Below are 19,855 nucleotides of genomic sequence, written 5' to 3'. Positions count from 1 at the left end.
TAGTGGTGAATAAAAAACTCACTATTTATTCTTTTTACTTTCTCTCTCCATCTCCTAAAAAAAATTGTGTCATACTGAGGAAAAACCAGAAATTACTGTTGCTACAACAGCCAAGAGAATAAAAAATTCACCAACTACATACAAATCAACCTCCTGACTTGTTTTCCATTAGCAAAATGTATGACTTGCAATTTTCATCCTAAACTGGTTTACATTGAATGAATGCTTCATTTATAATTGTGGCAAAAATCTCTGGGAAAAAGAAAAATTTAATTTAGGCATATTCAAGAATAATGTCAAAAGACAAATGTTAAAAGGTTAATAAAAGTACATGGGCCAAGAACGTATACGCCAACAGGGTGAAACAGCATATTTCAGAATGGGGCAGGAGGTACTTTTAAAAATATAAGGAAGTGAACAATTTTCCAGGTAAAACTTGAATCCTAGATGTCTGAAAGTATCCATATGGAATGACAGTTTGGCTCTTCATTATATTCACAATGAATTACCACCTTAGAATAAGTGTTTAGTTTGTTACAACATGCCAAATATTGGGAGTTAAAGAATTTGCTTGTTTGAATTAAGATGTTGGGAATTAAAGAATTTGCTTATTTGAATCAAGATGTGACCCAGTGGATGGACTTTAAATCGAAGTAATTATGTCAGCAAAAGGAGAAGGCAATTTTCTAGTGGCAGAGTCCTCGAATAAGTATTGCCAATGTTCTACAAGTTAGAGCTTAATTTCTTAGTAGAGAAGTTTATGGCTAGAGTGGAACTCAGAAACACTTAATCCAACTCATTATTTTACAAATGGGAAATGTGAAGCTAAGGGAAGCTGAAGCTCAGCAAAAAAAAAAAAAAACCACACATTTTTGTTTGGATTAAGGCTGATAGTAGAAAAAATAGCCAGGGCAGGAAATGACTCGCCTCCGTATCTAACGCACAACCATGTTTTTAAATAGAAATCTGACCAGAAAGCTTTTAAATATCATTTCCTTTTTTGGTAGTGTTTTTTGTAGGGACATTTATTATTTTTTCCCCCCTCTGGTAAGTAGAAATCATGAAACGTGTAAGAAAGCACAAAAAGAAAGGAAGTCATCAAAAATAGTATATTTCTTTCAGATCTTTTCTATGCAATACAAAAATAACCACCATTCACTTATAAGTGGAACTTGACAATTACTTCTTGAAAGATAATCACAGAACAGCAGCAGTACAGGGATCCCTGTGAGGTGAGGCTCCTAAGAGATGGTTGGGAAGCATGGTGGCAGAGGGACATGGAGCCAAGAGGCAAACTGGGAATCATGGATGAACAGGTGGTTTGAGGATGGCATAGGGTTTCTGCAGGACCTTCAGTTTCATGTATAACATAAATCCACCAGAGCAGGAGCTTAAAAATGGGCTGGGGAAGGAAGGCAGAGACAAAGGGGAAGGTCAACTGCAATTTGCTGTGTCTACCCGGAATGGAAACCCTACTTCTACACAAACTACGTTTCTTGGCTTCCTCTGGAAATGAAGGATAGCCCGAATGCAGGACCAGGGACTCCAAGGTAGACCCCCATCATCTTTCTCATGACTGGACAACATTAAACAATCTTGAGAAATGGCTTTTCTTAGATTCTTTATGAGAATCTGTAAGAGCTGTGGGACTCCCTGAAAACTAGATTTCACATTTAAAATTGATAGGCCACTGACATATATAGAATGCCTGAAAGTCACCGCTCCCTGGGAGGAGAATTTGGCCACCTCAGTACATGCCATAGGACTCTCCTCAGCACCTGCTCAAACCACATCCTAATAAAGCCACCATGACCTCTAACCTTAGTTTAACTACCACTCAGTTATCTCCTAAGTGTTAAGAAATTCTGCTGGAAATAATTTTGTTCCATTTAAATGAATTCACCCAGAGGGTGAGTCAAAGAGTTGAAAATTTCTGACTCATAGCTTTTGTCACTGTCAATAAGATGTCACATTGGTTGACTGGTTGAGTCACTTTTAATTGTTATGTAGGTGACTATGTGTGCATTTCCTTGTCCTACAAATGTTAAGCAGCAGAGAATACATGCAGGGCTGTGGAATTCACTGCACTCAGTAGACAAAAAGGGAATTTATAGCATAACACTGAGCAGCTGCTATCAACAGGGTTCTCAGTTTTCTAATTCTGGAGAAGATGCTGCTTTGTAGGATCAAGGAAATATATTAGCAAGGTCAAATAAAACACTTAAACAAGAATTACTCAAACAGACAACATGTTATCACTAAATAAGATATTTAGGTGTAAACTAGCCCCTGAACATTCTAGTTAACACTCCTGGGTGGAGAGGGGAGAATGTATACGTAGGGTGTGAAGTAATAATGAGAACTTAAATTTTCTAAGGATTAAGGATCAAATCCTCAGAAATTTGTAGAGGTCAAATAAAATGAGAACTCTAGAGGCATAACTTTCCTCACTGGCACCAGCACAAGGCGGTAGTGATTTTCAAGTTTAATATATTATATATATATATATATCTCATAAAAATAAGCTGAAGTCTTAAGGAATGTCTGTTATTATTAAAAGGTTTGCTCTTTATCACTCCAACCAGAGTCTTTTGGGCAATTAAACACTGCACTGGAGTCAAAAAGTCCACAAAAGCACAACAAAAAAACTGACAAAATAGCTGCTGCATTACTCCATAGCACTTCGGGTATAATGGTGAAAGCCATGTAACACGGAGAATCCCAAGAAAAACTTACTTCTATCTATCCAGAAGTGTTAAGCAACCTCTCTGGCAACATTTGCTGGTGGGTACTACATCCTACCTGTTTGCTTTGCTTGTTGCACACTATTATTGAGAACAAGGCAAGGAAAGGCACTTCTTCCAGCTTCTCCCGCTGGATGTTTTGGTTTACTTTTTAAACCAATGATGAGGGGATGCTAGACCCCTGTATCAGTACTACGTGGCTGAAAGCCCTCCCTCCGAAGACTACCCATGTCAAAACGGGTAGCAACCTCACAGCGCACTAACAAAGTATCATCCTTAACAAAGGTCCTTTGCCTTAAGGCTTCCAGATGCATAAAAGTCACATAGCCAAAACCTTTTGGGTTCCGGGGGATTGTGGGTCTCTGGAAGGCAAGCAGCTCTGGTTTGGCATCCATTATTTCTTCATGATTCTGCCGTACAGGTGTTTCAGACTGATCAAGAATTGTAAGACGTATTGTGCCTTGGAAGGGCCAAGGGAGATGGCTGTCATAGTCTCCTTGCATTGTATGGACAAAGAGAGATATATAGTTTGCACAGCGCTGAGCAGTTGGTAACTGAAGGTGCAGGCGCATGCAAAGTTTGTACCCGGGTTTGCCTGTGTAGAATCCTGGGCTGTGTATGACAACAGGTTTCTCCTCTTCTTGAGATTTTAAGTGCATCCCGAAGTTACCAATCTTCCAGATGTAAATCCCATTGCACTGCTGTGCTTCTATTTCAGTAATTTTGTCCTCGAGGGAATGAATAGTTCGTTTGAGTTCACTTACGTGCATGCTCTGAGTTTCCATTTTAGCAGTCAGCTCTCGGATTTGATGGTCTTGTCTTACAAGGCGACCCTCTAACTGCTGAATGGTTTCTTGGAAATTCTGGACCTCTGGGTGACACCCAGAGGAAACCTGAGATGAACTGGAAGGATCATAGGGATGTATGTTGGGTTGGGGTATGGGAGCTAAGGCAAGGCTCATAGTCTGAACAGCCTGGGCCAGCATCCTCATGTGCAATTGGGTGTTCTCTTGAAGATGGCGTGCCAAGTGATTCCTCTGCATCTGAAATTTAAGCACAAGCATTAGGCTAGGAGTAGACAGTCAAAGAACTGTGAGGGATCTTTCCAAGCCAAAGAAATGATTTTAAGTAGTGTCACTAGGTCCCTCAATTCCCTATACCCTTGTCTTCATTACCTTCTCAATATAATGACCTGATCTTGCCTCTTAAATCACGGAAATATCAAAGTATCAGCTTTCTTTCACTTGGATACTCCTCTCTTCTAGTACTTCAAGTTTCTTTATGTACACCAACAATATAGAATCTTCCAACAAAAAAAGCAATCCTGCTTTCTACCATTTGCTCCTTTTACTTCATCCTTAAGGGTCATACCCAGCAGTGCCTCAGGTAGTATCTTTGGGAATAGGAACACTTTCTAGTGCTCGGGTGCAACTGGGGCTGTGTGGAACTGAAACTAAACCTAGGGCCTCTTTGCATGTGCTCTGCCTCTTAAGCCTCATCACCAGCCCATTTATTTTGGGAGGTGGTCACCCAATGATGCTCAGTGGTCACTCCTGGCTCTGCAATCAGGAATTACTCCTGGCAGTGCTCGGGGACCATCTGGGATGCTGGGGATTGAACTCAAGTCAATGGTGAGCAAGGCTAGTGCCCTACCCACTGTACTCTTTCTCCAGCTCCCATTTTACATATTACACGGTGATAACTGAGATACAAAAGCATTAACAAAAAATCAAAAATCAAGTCACTCTCTCCAGAATCATTTATCATGATTATTGCTCAGACATTTAATACAATTTAACTAGTCTTGAAACTAATTTTAGAGGCCATATTACCTTCTCTGTATCGCCGTCATCAATTCCTAACCCTGTTAGTCTATGGCTCTTTTCCTAGTCCACTTCTCTTTCCTGTACACACTCACACTGTATGGTCACAATCACACCTTCCACCATCATCACAAACTACTTCCCCAAATTAATACTCCTAGTTCCAGTTTCTCTCCAGAGCTTAAGACCCAGTATGTAATCCATTTCCACTGGCATTAGGCATTGTAATATAGAGGGGAATTTTTCTGAGCCAGATTCAAGAAGTAAAAGAAAAAACTCTTACCTTTGCAGGGCACCCAAAAGTACTGAACGTGCACGGAACTGGAGCTGTAGGACAATCTAGATCATAGTGATTAGGCATCTGAAACCCAAAGCAAAGGATGAATAGTGATTTTCTCTGCATCATCATATTCTGCTTATTATGACCACATTTAAAACCTAGACACCCATTTCATATATCAATATCATGTATGATACATGATGAAAGCTGAAATCACGTATGATATACGATGAAAGGTGCTTTTACATCACAGTGGCAGAGAAATTGCATGAAAAATTGTGTAAATCACAAAGATGAAAACATTTACTCATAAGTCAAAGAGAATAGAAAGATCATTGTTGCATACCATTTTCAACCTTCTCTGAAAATTTAAAGTAAATTTTTTTCCATTGCTGGGAACTGGCACCCTCTTGTGGCATTTTAGAGAAAAAGCACCTTCATACGTCAGTGACAGTTTAAAAATTTACCCTGGACAGTGTTTCAGGCCATTTAATAAGGTGAAGTCAACTATACACATTAGGGTCACTGTTTGATACCCACTTATCTCTTCATGACTGACCACCTTTTATAAATCTGAGTTTTTCTAACCTCAGGTATGCTGTGCAGAGACAAATGTTGTATTAAGTATATAGAAAAAATTTTTTTTAAAGTCTCAGCCTGCAATTCTGTGAGTCTAAAACATTCTTTAAGATGAGACCCATTATGCAGAATAATATTCCTTGAAAATGGCACAAAATTCCCTTTAGAATTTAGTTTGGCTGTAGTCACAGATCTTTGGCATAGGAACATCTTCAAAGAACACTTCGTTTACTTCTTCATATAACAGCACAGCGGTCAGAGGCAGAGGAGCAATCTGAAGGGAGGGCTTGTCTGCTGAGCCCTCTTCTCACCAGCTAGTCAGACTGGCGAGCCAGTAAGTAGCAGAGTCAGGATCGGAATCCAGGTTCTCTGATTATTAACCTACAGTGTTATCCTGTAGTAAGTTTTATTTCTGCTGTATGTTAAACGTGCTGCATGATTTCCTTTAAATAATACCACTGTAAAAAGAAAAACCCGTGACCTTTTATAAGCAAAAGGAATTAACAACTTCAAATTAAGGCCTTGATGGGAAAAAAAAAATGTCCATTATGATCTCTGGGCTTGCAGATTTCGTGGGCTCATAATGTGACTAATATCTGTATCTGGCATACTTCACAAATGCCAAATGATAACAATCACATGGAATTTTCCACATCAATGAGTAATAACATACAGTTTTCTATTACAACTACTTCTGATGCTGCTGCACCCTCAGATGACACCTACAGGACAAGTGAATACGGAGGTTACAGATCCTCCCAGTATCTCAGGAGCTGGAACTACACAATTCTGACACTGAACAGACACACTTTCTTCTTCTTCACTGCTGTTACTTTTCCAGCTGGATACTTAAGATTCCTAAATATTAAAGGTGATTTTTTCCCCTTTAAGTGGAGATTTTTAAATGATTTTTTATCTTAAAATCACTTAGCTTTGTCTGCAACATTTATGAATTATAAACATGGCTATTACATGTGTGAATTTGGAATTTTAAATATTTTGTGAAGGGGCTAAATATTTTGTTCTCGAAGTATTTTAGTGTACCACTTTATATGAAAAATTTCACAGTTCTAATATCTCTTTAACCTGTTCATTTCTCCTTACTGGTTTAAATTTAAAAATGAAAATCTAACTCCTATCTTCAATGCATTTATGGTATTAATTTATAAAAAGGAACTGATATACCTGTTCTCTGATGAGCACGGTATTGCAGTATTCACACATGACGTTTGCTAAGGGACAGTTCTCATCATGGATCTACAGTGTTAGAAAAAAATAAGGAAAGTGTGAGAAAATCGGAAACATTAAGACCCATTTTTGTGCTATACTACTGGGTGTGGCCCCAAACAAACAAATAAACAAAACAAAGAAAAGAGGGGAATATCCAAGATAAATTTAGTGTTTAAGGAAATATCTTAGAAGTAATAAGAGAATATTATATGCAGATTACTTTAGTAAAGACATAGGTAAGGAATCCAGGACCAGAATCTCATTATTGGAGTGGAAGAGAAAGTACAACAGGTAGGGTACTTGTCTTACATGCGGCTGACCCCAGTTCAATCCTCAGCACTCCATATAGTCCCCTGAACCCCACTAGATGAAAATACAGACTCAGAAAGGGAGTACCAGGCCAGAGAGTGAGAGAGAATACAGCGAGTAAGGCACTTGTCCTGCTGGAGACCAACCAGGGTTCAGTCCCCGGCATCCCATACAGTTCCCTAAGCACCACCAGGAATGACTCCTAAGAGGAGAGCCAAGAGTAATTCCCTGAGCACCACCAGGTGTGGCCCCCAACGGGAGGAAAGGATGGAAGGAACATGCTTACATACTAACCTCTTACTAACCCCTTATGCATTATGAAAAGTTAGTAAACCCCTCAATATACACATTTAATAAACTTTCTAAAGAACAGTAGAATAAACAACCCAAGTTAATACATGCCTCTTTATCTTCAAATGCCATTGACACAAGACAGTTTTCACAAGAAACCTGTCTTCTCGGGCACTCCTTCACCATGTGCATGCGGTACTGGTATTTGGGGACGGGTCGCTGGCACTGGGGACAATTCATAAGAGCAAATTCACAAAGTACTTGATGATCCTAAAAAGAAAAAATAATTGATTAGTAACTGCCAATCCCTTTGACACCTCCTAAACATTTTTCTTTTTTTTAGAATACATTATTTTCTTCTCTACATACCAGAGAACCCCAATACCGGTCTGAATGAGTTTTTTTTCAAATAATGACTACAAATTGCAAGTTTACATGAAAAACAAATTCCCAAATTAATATATCCATTTAGAGCGGAGATTTGGAAAATAGTCAAACTTTTCTGATTACTAATTTAGTAATGTGTCAAAGAACTCTTTAAAAAAGAGGCAGTTTACAATTCAAATAAAACAACATTTAACTGCTTAGAAAATCCAGATAATTTAAGAGCACTTTATTTTAATTGATGTTTTCAGTTATTATAGGAGTACTCCATTTACTTTATAATAAAATGCACAATTTAAAAACCGGGTCAAAGGATACCAAGGATACCAAGGTGATCACTACATGGGACTTATTGCTTATTTCCATGAGAGAAATAAAGTTATGGGATTATAACAGTTTTCTTTAAAATATGCTTCAGTTTTAGTTCAAACACTTGTGAAAATAAAACTTGTATCAGAATACTGATTTCTTCTCTATTATCACTATTTGCTAGAGTAGACAGAATAAGACATTTCTGGTTTGCTCTGCATGCAGGAGCCCTGGGTTTGATCCCCAGCACTGCCTGGTACCCTAAGAACTGCCAAGTTCTAAGTGCTGCCAGGTATGGCCCAAAAGCCAACTTCTGTGTTCTGATACTCAAAAAGATTAATTAAAATTAATTCAGAAATATTTATTTACCAATCTGTATAATATGTGCTAGGTATTACCTATACACATAGTCTCTACTCTCCAGGAACAGTCTTGCATATAAATTGTCTAAACATTATTAAATTTTAAAAAATTAAAAAAATACCTCAAGATTCCTCAGTTCCATCTTGAGAAAACAACCCTTATTTGGGCATTTTACCATCAAAGAAAGAATCTCTCGTTTTGCAAAGTTGTCAGGAAATAGTTGATTTTCCAGTAATATTTCATTGTCAACTGGACATTTGTGACCTGCATCCCTAAAATAAAAAAGGACACACAGTAAATTTAAACATTCTTATAAAAAAGTAAGTTTTTAATTCACCACACACAAATGTTTCATTACTGTCAATGGAAAAATGTAACAGTATCTATAAAATAACAAACTTTTATTAATAGGATTTTATCTATGTATGAGAGAATATCACCAAAATTAACTTATGAATAAAAATTTGTAGTTTTTTTTTTCTTTTTGCTGTGTGAATTATGGGCCTGGGGTCTCACATGCAAAGCATGTGCTCTAATGCTGAGCTATATCCTTGGTTCATTAACAATTCTTTTATGAAATTAATATAACCAGTTCTCTATTGGTTAACTATCAAAGACTCTGGGACTTTAGATTGTGGAATAGATTCCAACCAAAAAATAAGAAAAACTGAGGCCTGACAGTACAGTAGGCAAGATGCTTGCACACAATTAACCCAATTTAATCCATTATTGCATATGGTCTCCCAAGAACTGCTAAGCTAAGCAGAACCCTAAGCAAAATCAGAAGGAAGCCTCAGTTGGCTGTGGCCACAAAACAACAACAAAATACAAAGAAAATTCTATTTTTATCAGCATAATTTGGAAGGTGGGAAGAATTTCTGGCCATCTTTCTGTTGTGTCAGCAGCTATACGCTATACTAAAGATTAAATACACTCTTCATAATACCAGTATGTTTATAGTACAGTGCTCAGTTGTAAGTGAAAATTAAATTATAAGTCACGTTATTAATTTTACTCTGAATAGCCTGGCCTGTAGGCAACAAAAGACTTCTTTATTTCTGTGTACTGTGTGTCTACAATACAATGCACTACGGAGTTGGAGGACCTTTGTGTTCCCCTTCTCAGCGGTTTATGCTATTCTACAAGGGGCAAAAACTCTCCAGGAAGCTTGGGACGACTCATTCTTTGCTCAGAAGATAGAATTAGTCTGGCAGGCTCTCAAAACATTTGCCAATCTGGTGAGCCCTGCCATGCCTAAATCCAAAGTGCAAGTTGCTGCAGTAGGTAAAAAAGACGTTCTATTATGAGGTTTACCATCAAACGCCTTCAAACTAATAATGGAGAGAGGCTTTGTCTTTTGGGGGGCCTACTCAGCAGGCATGCTCTGGCAATACTCAGCCCAGCTATGCAGGTCTGGTTTAGGCGCTCAGCTTGGGCTCAATGGTACCTTGCTGCACGGACCAGGCTGTCTGTGGACACACCAAGGTCATACACCCAGCAGTGTTCAGGGGGCTTGGGGTAAAATAAGGGTCGACGAGAATGATAGACATGCACCCTTTAAGCCAATTCCTAACCCCCAGTCTTCGTCAGTCTTTACGGGGCTTCACACATACTGCATAAAGTTATTACTTCCCCCAAGAATTTTCTGAAACATAGAGAAGAGTCATAAACAAACTTATGTTTATCCCAAACTTGATGAATGTCTGAAACATATAAGAATCGTATAAAGTATAAAGGAAACCATTATGAGGTGCATTAGTGGTCTTGCTAGAAGAAAAATGAAATTTAGGGGCTGGGGTTATATCAGTGATAAAGTACAGGCGTCACGTGCACGAGGCCCTGGGTGCCACCACAAAAGAGCAAACAAACACACACAAGGGCCATACTCTCTACTCCTTCCTTCCCCGAACCTGGTTAACAACAAAAAAGAGAAATGAATTAAGATTTATTTTTGAGTCCCCAAATGTCTTAACTGCTGAGAATTAATTTCAGAGCCATTCCTTTTAAGAACATTAGCATCAAAGTGGTCACTTTGAGCTTCAAGACAGAGGAAAATAAAGCCTCAGACTTCCTTTAGTGGTTTTACTCCCGTTTCAGGCCACTGTCCTCCTAATATCATAATTATATGGCTATTAAAAACTGTTAAAGATTAGCTCTCTTCCTCTATATGGGCGACACTTGGTAAAACACTACACATTTCTAACTCTAGAAAAACCAATCGTCCATAATATGGTACCATTTTCACGAAAGTATAACATAAATAAAAAGCATTATTATCAAGAAAGAAGTTAATTGTGATAGTCCAGCAGGTAGGAGACTTGCCTTGCATGCAGCCAATCCTGGTTGGATCTCTGTTATCCCATATGGTCCCCTGAGCACCACCAGGAATAAGTCCTGAGTGCAAAGTCAGAAGTAACCCTGGAGCCTAAAAACCCTACGTGTAGCCCAAAAATCCAAAGCAAAATAAAACAAGAAATAAATTACTGAAAAACCTTAGGCCCCTTTTCTGCCCCTACGTATACCCTAAACTAGAGATCTCAATAGAGGCATGCTTGTCCAGAGTGGCTGGAGACACTCTGGTTCTCACAATGGGGACCAGGATGTAGTGAGAAGTCAAAGGGTGCTGCTGAATCATTCTTCAACATTAAGAGATTCACAGGTCCCAAATATCAACAGTGAGGAGTCTGGGAAAACGTATCTGAACTAGATCTTGCCAATTTCAATACTGGATTTCCCCCAAAACCAAAAGAAACATGTACCTTTGTCATTAAAATTAAGCCAAGGGGCCAGAGAGTTAGTACAGTGGATAGGGCACTTGCTTTGCATGAGGTTGACCTTCACCAGGTGTGATCCATAAACAAAAAAAAATTTTTTTAAAGAAATAAAGCAGAGTACTTGGGAAGGGTACAGTTACCCTAAACTCATGAAGAGAGAACATTTTAAACTTGAAAAAGAAAAGCCTGTAAGACTAGTGAACCTACTTAATGATCTCACTAATAAATTACAAACATATCCAGAAAATCTCCCTATTTGTAATTTTTCTTAAAAGTAACTATGATATACTGAGCACATACTGTATGTAGGCACTATTGTTGGCACTTAAAAACATATCTAAACTATTTCTGAGGGGAGGCCTCTGAAGAATTCTCAGGGGGCCTGGTAGCCACTCCGTGAGATACTAGCCAAGCAGGCCAGACAGTTAATGTGAGGGCCTGAACATACAGTGTGTTTTGGGCCCTTCAGTGCTTGGGATCATTAGGGGGCATTCAGGACTATAACTGGCAATGCTATGGAAACCATGCAGTGACCAGAATCAATAGGGCATGCTTTGTACGCAACCCTTAGCCCCATGTTATTTCCCTGGCCCTCGACCCTTACTTTATTTTTCGTTTTAGGGTTACACAGGCTGTGCTTAGGGCTTACTCCTGGCTCTGTGATCTGGGATCAATCCTGGTGGGGCTAAGGAGACCATGTGAGGTTCTAGGGATTGAACCCGGGTTGGTGGCGTGCAAGGCTAGCTATAGTAACTCTTTAGCCCCTTGATCCTTATTCTTAAATTCATCTTCCACTTAGGCAAAAGGACAATAAACCCAAAAATTATTTGGAAATTTTTCTGGTGCTAGTAATTGAACCACGGGCCTCACGTAGGCAAGGCAAGTTGCACAGAGTCACACTCACAACCCCAAATTAACTTGCATCTTAATAAGGTGAAAGTGCTCAGGAAAAACCAGAAAAGAAGTTCAGAGAGACCGAGAGAATAGGGAGGTGGTAATGGAGGCCTGCTGTGGTATATACGAGGAGGCCAAGACACTGAAGAAAAAAATCATTTGAGACACTGGAGAGAATAAAAGGTGCTACTAAATAATTGGTCCAGTATCCCTACCAGTAAGGGTTGCAATAGCTGACTCCCAAACAGGAACATGCTTGAGGCACATGTTCTGAGGAGAAAGGAGTGCACGGTGAGGGGCTGATCTGTCCTATAGAGCAGAATGAATTTGGGAGGACCCCACGATGGCACCCTGGGTTCAATCCAGGGTAGTGTCCTACATGCCAAGTGTTATCCTAGTGACACTGCTTTTGTGATCCACCCAACCACAACAAATGTGTGCAAAACTCAATGCACTGCTTGTGCAAGACCTGCAACTAAAGCGTGCAAAGGCACAAAGCCTGGCAAGCACCTCACCCAAATGCAGAATTCCCTACCGCTGTAATAACAAAAACAATGGAAGGTGAGAAAAGAGAAATGCAGCAAACTGATCAGAGCCTTCCGAGAGCCTTACAGGCAATCATAACTCCTGGGTTACCTGCTGCCCTGTACTGAGCAGAGATGTCATCACCTCACTTACTTCATCAAATACATTTTGGCTGCTATGCTGAGAACAGCTAGGAAGAAGAGAAAGGTAGAAGTTTGGAGGCCAGTGAGGGAGTTAGTGTTGATTCAGAACAGGAGGGCAGGGAGTGAGAAGGGATTAGACTTCAGATATATTCTGTACAGTCATCAAACAATACCTTTTTTAAACTGTTCATTTTACAACACCCACCAGACATCCAGCAGTTGATAAAAGTTAAGGTAGCTAAAACTAGAGTATCTTACCATGTCACAAACATTATTCTTTGTGTGGGTGAGATTACCACAGTCTAGTGCTTTCATGTGTGCTACATTTATTTTATAAAAGCACAGCACCTCACACCTTGACTCACAATACAACAATGTCTTTAATAAAACCATCAACTTATTTATCTGAAGGCCAGGGAAGGAAGTTATCTTACATACTATAGCAGGAACTGGGATAAAAATCTCAATCTCTCAATTTTCCATCCAGCCTTTTTTTTTTTTTTTAAAACCCGAGCAATTGTTTTATGTACAAATCTACTCCTGGGAAATCCTGTGAGCCATGTAGCAAAGTTCTCTAGTGCTGGTTTCGCAGGGCAGACTCATGTTCACGTACCTGATGGACTTGATGATGCAGGCTTTGCAGAACCGGTGGCCACATGGTGTTTGCACTGCTTCACGGAGGGCCATCAAGCAGATGGGGCACTCGTACTTGCTCTCCAGGGGCGGGTCAAACTCCACATCATACCCCTGGATCTCTTCCATGAAAGAGCTTGAGAGGTTCCCGGTGCTGGGGGCTCCGCTCACGCTGTCGTCCTTGGCCGCGGCGCTGCAGGAGCTAGCCATGGCAGCACAGCAGTCACCCTCAGACTGGCTGGACGCACAGCTGCTCTCACAGTTTAGCAGACTCATACTCACGGGATTATCAGGTGCCCTTTAAAACCGCTAGAAAAGAAGTTTTAACACACAGGTATCAGAACCGACTGATGCCAATCATCATTTAGTTGATATACAGTAACTGCATTCAGAGAACATTTTCGAAGTTTTGTGAACTTTGCTTCCTATTTTGTAACAGGTAGTTTATGATAGAGTACAAAGGTAGATTATAAAGTTAGAAGAAATGCACCTTAATTATAATACTCAGCCATATCAGGAGCGATAGCACAGCGGTAGGGCGTTCGCCTTACAAGCGGCCAACATGACTGACCCGAGTTCGATTCCTCCACCCCTCTCGGAGAGCCCAGCAAGCTACCGAGAGTATTCAATATGCCAGACACAGTAACAACAAAGTCTCCAATGGAGACGTTACTGGGCCCGCTCGAGCAAATCGACGATCAACGGGAGGGCCTTTTTACCTTTTATCAGGAATATCCACTTGTAAATTACTTAACCACCTGAATCTTGATTTTCTTCTTCTAAATCTAAAATTATGTGTACTTTGAAATATTCAGTGCGGGGATTTCTGTTAGGTAGAAAGAACACAACTTAAAGTTTCTTTGTATATTTTTCTGCCTAGAGTCAAGTAATTATGTTTCACTTTTAATGACTGGAAAAACAAATGAGTTTTGCCTATAGAAAACTATGGTTTGCAATCAGATGCGATGCCTTCCAACTCTAAATCACTGTGGTATTTTAGAGTGAAAAGGCAGGCTCTAAAAGCAATTCAGAGCCCAGGAAAATAGGTGCCTGCTATAATTACATCTGAGGAAAATGCTAGGTAAATTCCTTATAGGTCAGAGAGTTCTAGAAACAATCTAACTCTTCAGTCAATATACCTTATCTTGTCTCACTTTCAAATAAAAATTCTGGCTGCCACCATGCCAAAAGGTGGATTAAGCGAGTAATCCTCAATCTTTTAGCACAACAGATACTTCCATCTTATTCTCAAAAAAAAAAAAAAAAGAAAGAAAAGAAAAGAAAAAAGAAAAAGAGTTGGAGTATCATTTGCTGTGCAAAGGACAAGGTGCACCTCTGGCTGGAGAAAGAACCACAAAGTGGTGAAGAGCTGAGGGGCAGGAATTGGGTATCTAGGTCTAACTCTTTCTGTCAACACTTGGTGTAGGACCTGCTAAGCTTTCTGTGCTTCAGGGTCCTCATCTGGAAATGGAGGGAACCCTAGAATCCACGCCTCAATTACTACAAGGATTAAATGTATTATATGTTAAGGGACTTAAAACTGCATAAATATTATGCGCAGATCTATGTATGATTACTTAATAAGTTATTGGTTTGTTTGTTGTGTGACACCTTGTGGTGCTCAGGGGCTACTCCTGACTCAGAAGGACTCTTGGCAGGTTCATGCAGGTGGGGTTGAGAAATGCATGTGACACTAAGGATTTGAATCTGGATGAGGAGGGATGCAAAGTAAATGCCTTAAACTTACCTCTCTAGCCCCTAATTTTTCTCCTTATTCCTTTTGGACCACACCTGAGGGCTTACTCCTGGCTCTATACTCAGGAATTACTTCTGGCAGTGCTGGGGGATGAACCATATGGGATGCTGGGGATTGAACTGGGGTAGGCTGTGTTTAAGGCAAGCACCCTACCTGCCATACTACTGCTTTAGCCCCTGTAATTCTATTTTTACGTTTTACTGTCCTCATTTAAATGAAGCGAAAGCTATGGAACTTAAAAATGGGTGAAGAATTAACCAAATAAAAGCTGGAATAAGAACCAGAGTCTACCTGGTCGCAGAACTCATCTAGTTTGTGGAATGCATGCAGTATGTCAATTTGTGTTTTGTCGAGTTTATGTCATTTCATTTTTCTTTCTATATATGGGCTGGAGCCAAAGCACAGCGGGTAGGGCGTTTGCCTTGCACACGGCCGACCCAGGTTCAATTCCTCTGTCCCTCTCAGAGAGCCCGGCAAGCTACTGAGAGTATCCTAACCTCACGGCAGAGCCTGGCAAGCTCCCTGTGGCGTATTTAATATGCCAAACACAGTAACAACAAGTCTCACAATAGAGATGTTACTGGTGCCCGCTCGAGCAAATCAATGAACAATGGGAGGACAGTGCTACAGTATATGGTATTATCATGGGGGGTGGGGCAGAGATAGGTGTGGGGGTTATTTTGATAGTGGTACTAGAACTTCGGTGGTGGGTGTGGTAAGGCTGATACACTAATAGAAGGGTGAAGCTATACACCCAAACTTTTATAGTAGTATAAGCCAACAGTAAATTAATAACTCCCCTGGCCCTAACATTAAGTGGTCTGGCCTGATTGACCAAGAACTGTTAGGAATGACCCCCAGGTGCCCTGAACATTGCTTGGGAGCACCTAATGAAGATCTACATCCTCCAAAGAAACATTTTTGAGAGTGGAGCGCTCTGTCTACAGTGCATAGTCCTAAATATAGTGAGAAGGTAAACAAACTACAAACAGTACGTCCAGTGGTACTTAGTATTTTTACATTTTCTGAAAAATTAAAATCATTTTCCCCTTTGCTTTTATAAAAGGCAATGACTTGCTGACTCAGGGGGAAACCACCTGAAAAGGCTTTGAGGCAGTGAAGAATGAATAAAGATCTGACATCCATGCAGGAAAAAAAAAAAAAATCCTATCAGGGTTCTTTTTCCCCTTACCCAGTGCAGCAGGTATATACCTCATGAGAAACTACAGAAGCAAGCTTGGAACAAAGCTTCGGCTTTACATAAGAGAAAATAAAGAACTACTAAATATTCTGGGTTTTGTTTTTGGGCCACACCAGGCGGTGTGGTGTGCAAGGACCACTTCTGACAAGCCGTGTACCATCGCTCCAGCTCCAAGTAGGTAAAGATTCTCACCTGTACCATGAAAATGACCTTTACCACCTTTTTTCCCCATTCCCTGCTTTGTGGGTGAAAGAGCTTCACAATAGCAATTTCCTTTTTTTGGTGCAGCTGTGAATGTAGCGGCCACTGTCTTCATTAAAGACCAGGGGCTGTAACTCCTGCCACCTTATTCTGATTGCATAATGAAAACGGAAGAACACAAATCAAGGCTCACGTCTTACAAATCAGTACCTGAGTATATATTACAACCGAAGGCGCGCACTGTGAACTGCAGGGGGCTGGGTGCACAGAGAGGGTGGTGGGAGTGGGGTGGGGGGAGGAGGGGGAACGTACAGAAACGTTTGCCCTTCTAGGCTGGGTAGATGCCGAGAGGAAAGCGAGCCAAGGGAAAAGAAACCGACCTGGTCCCTCTCCGCGGAAATTCAAACAGGGTTTCACCTGCCAGGCACAGCCGCGCAACGCCAACAAAGTTAACTGCCGCGATCACCCCCGAAAGGGCTTTCTTTTTTCTTTTCTTTTGCTCGGTGCACATTACTCAGCCACCGGAGCTTGTCTACCCGGCCACCTTCCAGAGTTGTCCTCGAAGCGCAGAGCCCCTTTTAAGGAGAGAGGGCGCCCCGATGCCCGGGAGTGTGGCCTTCACCCTGAACGCCCACCTGGGCGGTACTGCACCCCCCCCCCCCACTTCCTGGGCACGGTAGGGGGTTCCCTTGGAGGAAAATAAAATAAAATAAAATAAAAGGCGCAGGGCCCCCCGGGTGGGGTGGCGTCCCAGTCCGGCAGCGGGCCCCACGCGCCCCGCACACACATTTCCCGCGCCCCAGCCCGGGACCCCGCCGCGGCCAGAGCCGTCCTGGGGTCGCCGCGCGGACCTCCCAGGGTGGGGCTTGGAAATGCTCCTTCTTCTCCCCCCCCCCCCCATCAACTCCACCTGCTCCGCGCTCCCGGGACAGCAGCGCCCGGAGGTGTGGGGACCCGACGGAAACTTAAAAGCGATTTTTTTTTTTTAGGGAGTGGGGGTAGGAGGGGGTCGCTGTCCCCCAGACGCCCAGGGCCCGCACGAGCCTGCGCGCGATTTCCCGTTCTGGGAAAGGGGCCGAGGAAGGCGTCCTCCCTCCTCCCCACCCCCCATCCCCCCAACACGGCGGGGCACACGGGCCCCGCGCCCCGGGGACCAGGGAGCGGGGCCGCGGGGCCGGACACTCACCGCTCGCGCCCGCGGGCCGGCCGCCAGCCAGCCGCACGCCTCCTCTCGGGCCCGCCGTCCCGCCCAGGCGGCCCGGACGCCTCTGTCCCGGCCCGAAGGCCGCCGCCGCCGCGTCCCCGGGCCGCCCGGATCGCCCGAGTCCCCGCCGCGCGCGCCGCCACTTCCGCCTTCTCGGGGCGCCCGTGGGCGGGGCCGGCGGGGGCGGGGAAGGGCCGCGGCGGCGGCGGCGGCGGCGGCAGCGGGGCGGAGGCGCGGCGGCGCGCGGGGGCGCCCCCTGCCGGTGGTCCTCCCGCTCGCCCCTCTTCCTCCTCCTCCCATCTCCTCCTCCCTCTCCCCTCTCTTCCTCCTCCCTCTCCTCCTCTTCCTCCCCTCTCCACCTCCCCTCCTTTCCCTTCCTCCTCCCCTCTCCTTCCCCCTCCTCTCTTCCACTCTCTCTCCCCCGCTTTTTCCCCTCTCTCCCTCCCCCTCTCCTCTCCTCCTCCACCTCCCCCTCTTCCTCCTCCCTCTCCTCCTCCCCCTCCCCTCTCTTCCATCTCCCTCTCTTCATCCTTCTCCCCTCTTCTCCTCCTTCTCCCCTCCTTTCCCCTCCTCCTCCCCTCTCCCTTCTCCTCTCTCTCACTCTCTCTCCCTCCTTTTTCCCTCTCTCCCTCCCCCTCTCTTTCTCCTTCCCTCACCTCTTCCTCCCTCCCCCTCCTTCCCTCTTCCCCTCCTCCTCCCCTCTCCCTCCCCCTCCTTTTTCCCTCTCTCCCTCTCCCTCCCCCATCCCCTCCTCCTCTCCTCCTACTCTCTCTACACCACTTTATGCATGTCTCTTCCTCTGCCTTTCTTGATGCTTCTGTCTCCCTTGTATCTGTCTGTAGGTCTGTCTCTGTGTCCCTTTCTCCGCCCTCCACCCTCTCTTGAGCACCAGTTACAGCGCTTTAGTAGCAATCCCAAACTGAAACACACACACACACACAATCCCAAGTATGTAGACTAGGTCTCCTGACCTGGAATTCTTATCTCTCTCTCTCTCTCTCTCCACCTCCACCCACCTTGCTAGAGAGGAAGTTTATTGGTAGAACTCCCCAATCACCTGGTTTCCCCCTTTTGCCAATACACAAAAGTTAATTGGAACCAAGAGTTAATTGGAACGGCTGACAACCACACCATCCTCGTTTCTCTCACTGTCATGGGAAAGTTATTTTGAGTTTCCTGTTTATTTAAGAGCCACAGTGTCTAAGGAAGATGGTAGGCATCCGCAGGAGGTGCGCATGGATTTTTGACCCTTTACTGCAAATCCAATTTACTAGGGAAGGTACGAACCAGTGGTGGCTTTTAATACGTACGGGTTCTGACAGAGGTTTGACTTTGCTCGATCCATCCTTAGAAATAAATGGCATGTATTTAGAGATAGTTCTTATTTTGTTTTTAACTTTCTCATCTCACATTAAAATGGAAATAAGGACCTGAGAAATAATATAGCAAGTTGGGCTCCAGCATTGCACAGGACCCAGCTGGGTAGATAACTGGTATGCAGTCCTGACAGGAGTGAGTCCTGAGCATCGAGCCAAGGGTAAACCCTGAGCATAGTTGGGTGCGGTCCCAAAACTAAAAGAAAAAAATTTTTTTGGTCACACCTGGCAATGCACAGGGGTTACTCCTGGCTCTGCACTCAGGAGTGACTCCTGGCGGTGCTCAGGGGACCATATGGGATGTTGGGAATCGAACCCGGGTCAGCCGCTTGCAAGGCAAACGCCCTACCTGCTGTGCTATCTTTCCAGGCCCAAGAAAATTTTTTAAGAAAATAAAATAGAGTTAATAATACTTTTTACCGTGGAGATTTTTTGGGAAGGTGATATAAGTTAATATATGTAAAAATATTTTAATTTATATTGGACATAGTAAATGTAACAATATTTTATATTTTCTGCTTTTGGCTGCCCTTATTCATATAAAATGTGTTTTCAAAATGAGGTACTGTCACTGTTTTTCATACTATACTCTTTCTTAAAAATGTACATATTTAAATATTTAAGACAAAAAAGTGTAAAGAATCATATGCACACATTTCTGTGCTTATCCAGCTCAATAAATTAAACATTTTTTAATAGAGTTACCAGTTCCTGGTGTATCCCTATCCGGCTTATAAAAATAAGTCTCTATGGGTTGGAGTAGAGATCATAATATGGAATTCAGAGATAGAGAAAAAGAAGAACAAAGGAGTGAGACTTCCACTTAAGCTCTAGGG

General features: G+C 42.6%; 1 protein-coding gene across 1 annotated transcript; it reads right to left on the bottom strand.

The window, feature by feature from the left end:
* Window positions 1–1,041: 1,041 nt before the first annotated feature.
* Window positions 1,042–17,774, bottom strand: TRAF6 (TNF receptor associated factor 6). Its single transcript, XM_056135787.1, has 7 exons — window positions 17,626–17,774; window positions 13,262–13,590; window positions 8,434–8,584; window positions 7,368–7,526; window positions 6,612–6,683; window positions 4,851–4,928; window positions 1,042–3,787 (listed from the first exon to the last, which is right to left on the bottom strand). The coding sequence occupies exons 2-7, from the start codon at window positions 13,555–13,557 to the stop codon at window positions 2,918–2,920; spliced, it is 1,626 nt and encodes a 541-aa protein (XP_055991762.1). The 5' UTR covers window positions 13,558–13,590; window positions 17,626–17,774; the 3' UTR covers window positions 1,042–2,917.
* Window positions 17,775–19,855: the final 2,081 nt, after the last annotated feature.

This window comes from Sorex fumeus, unplaced genomic scaffold, assembly GCF_029834395.1.
Source record: "Sorex fumeus unplaced genomic scaffold, SorFum_2.1 ptg000007l, whole genome shotgun sequence".
NCBI lineage: Eukaryota > Metazoa > Chordata > Mammalia > Eulipotyphla > Soricidae > Sorex > Sorex fumeus.
Note: the sequence above shows the minus strand (reverse complement) of the source record. Positions and strands in the feature narration are given on the sequence as shown.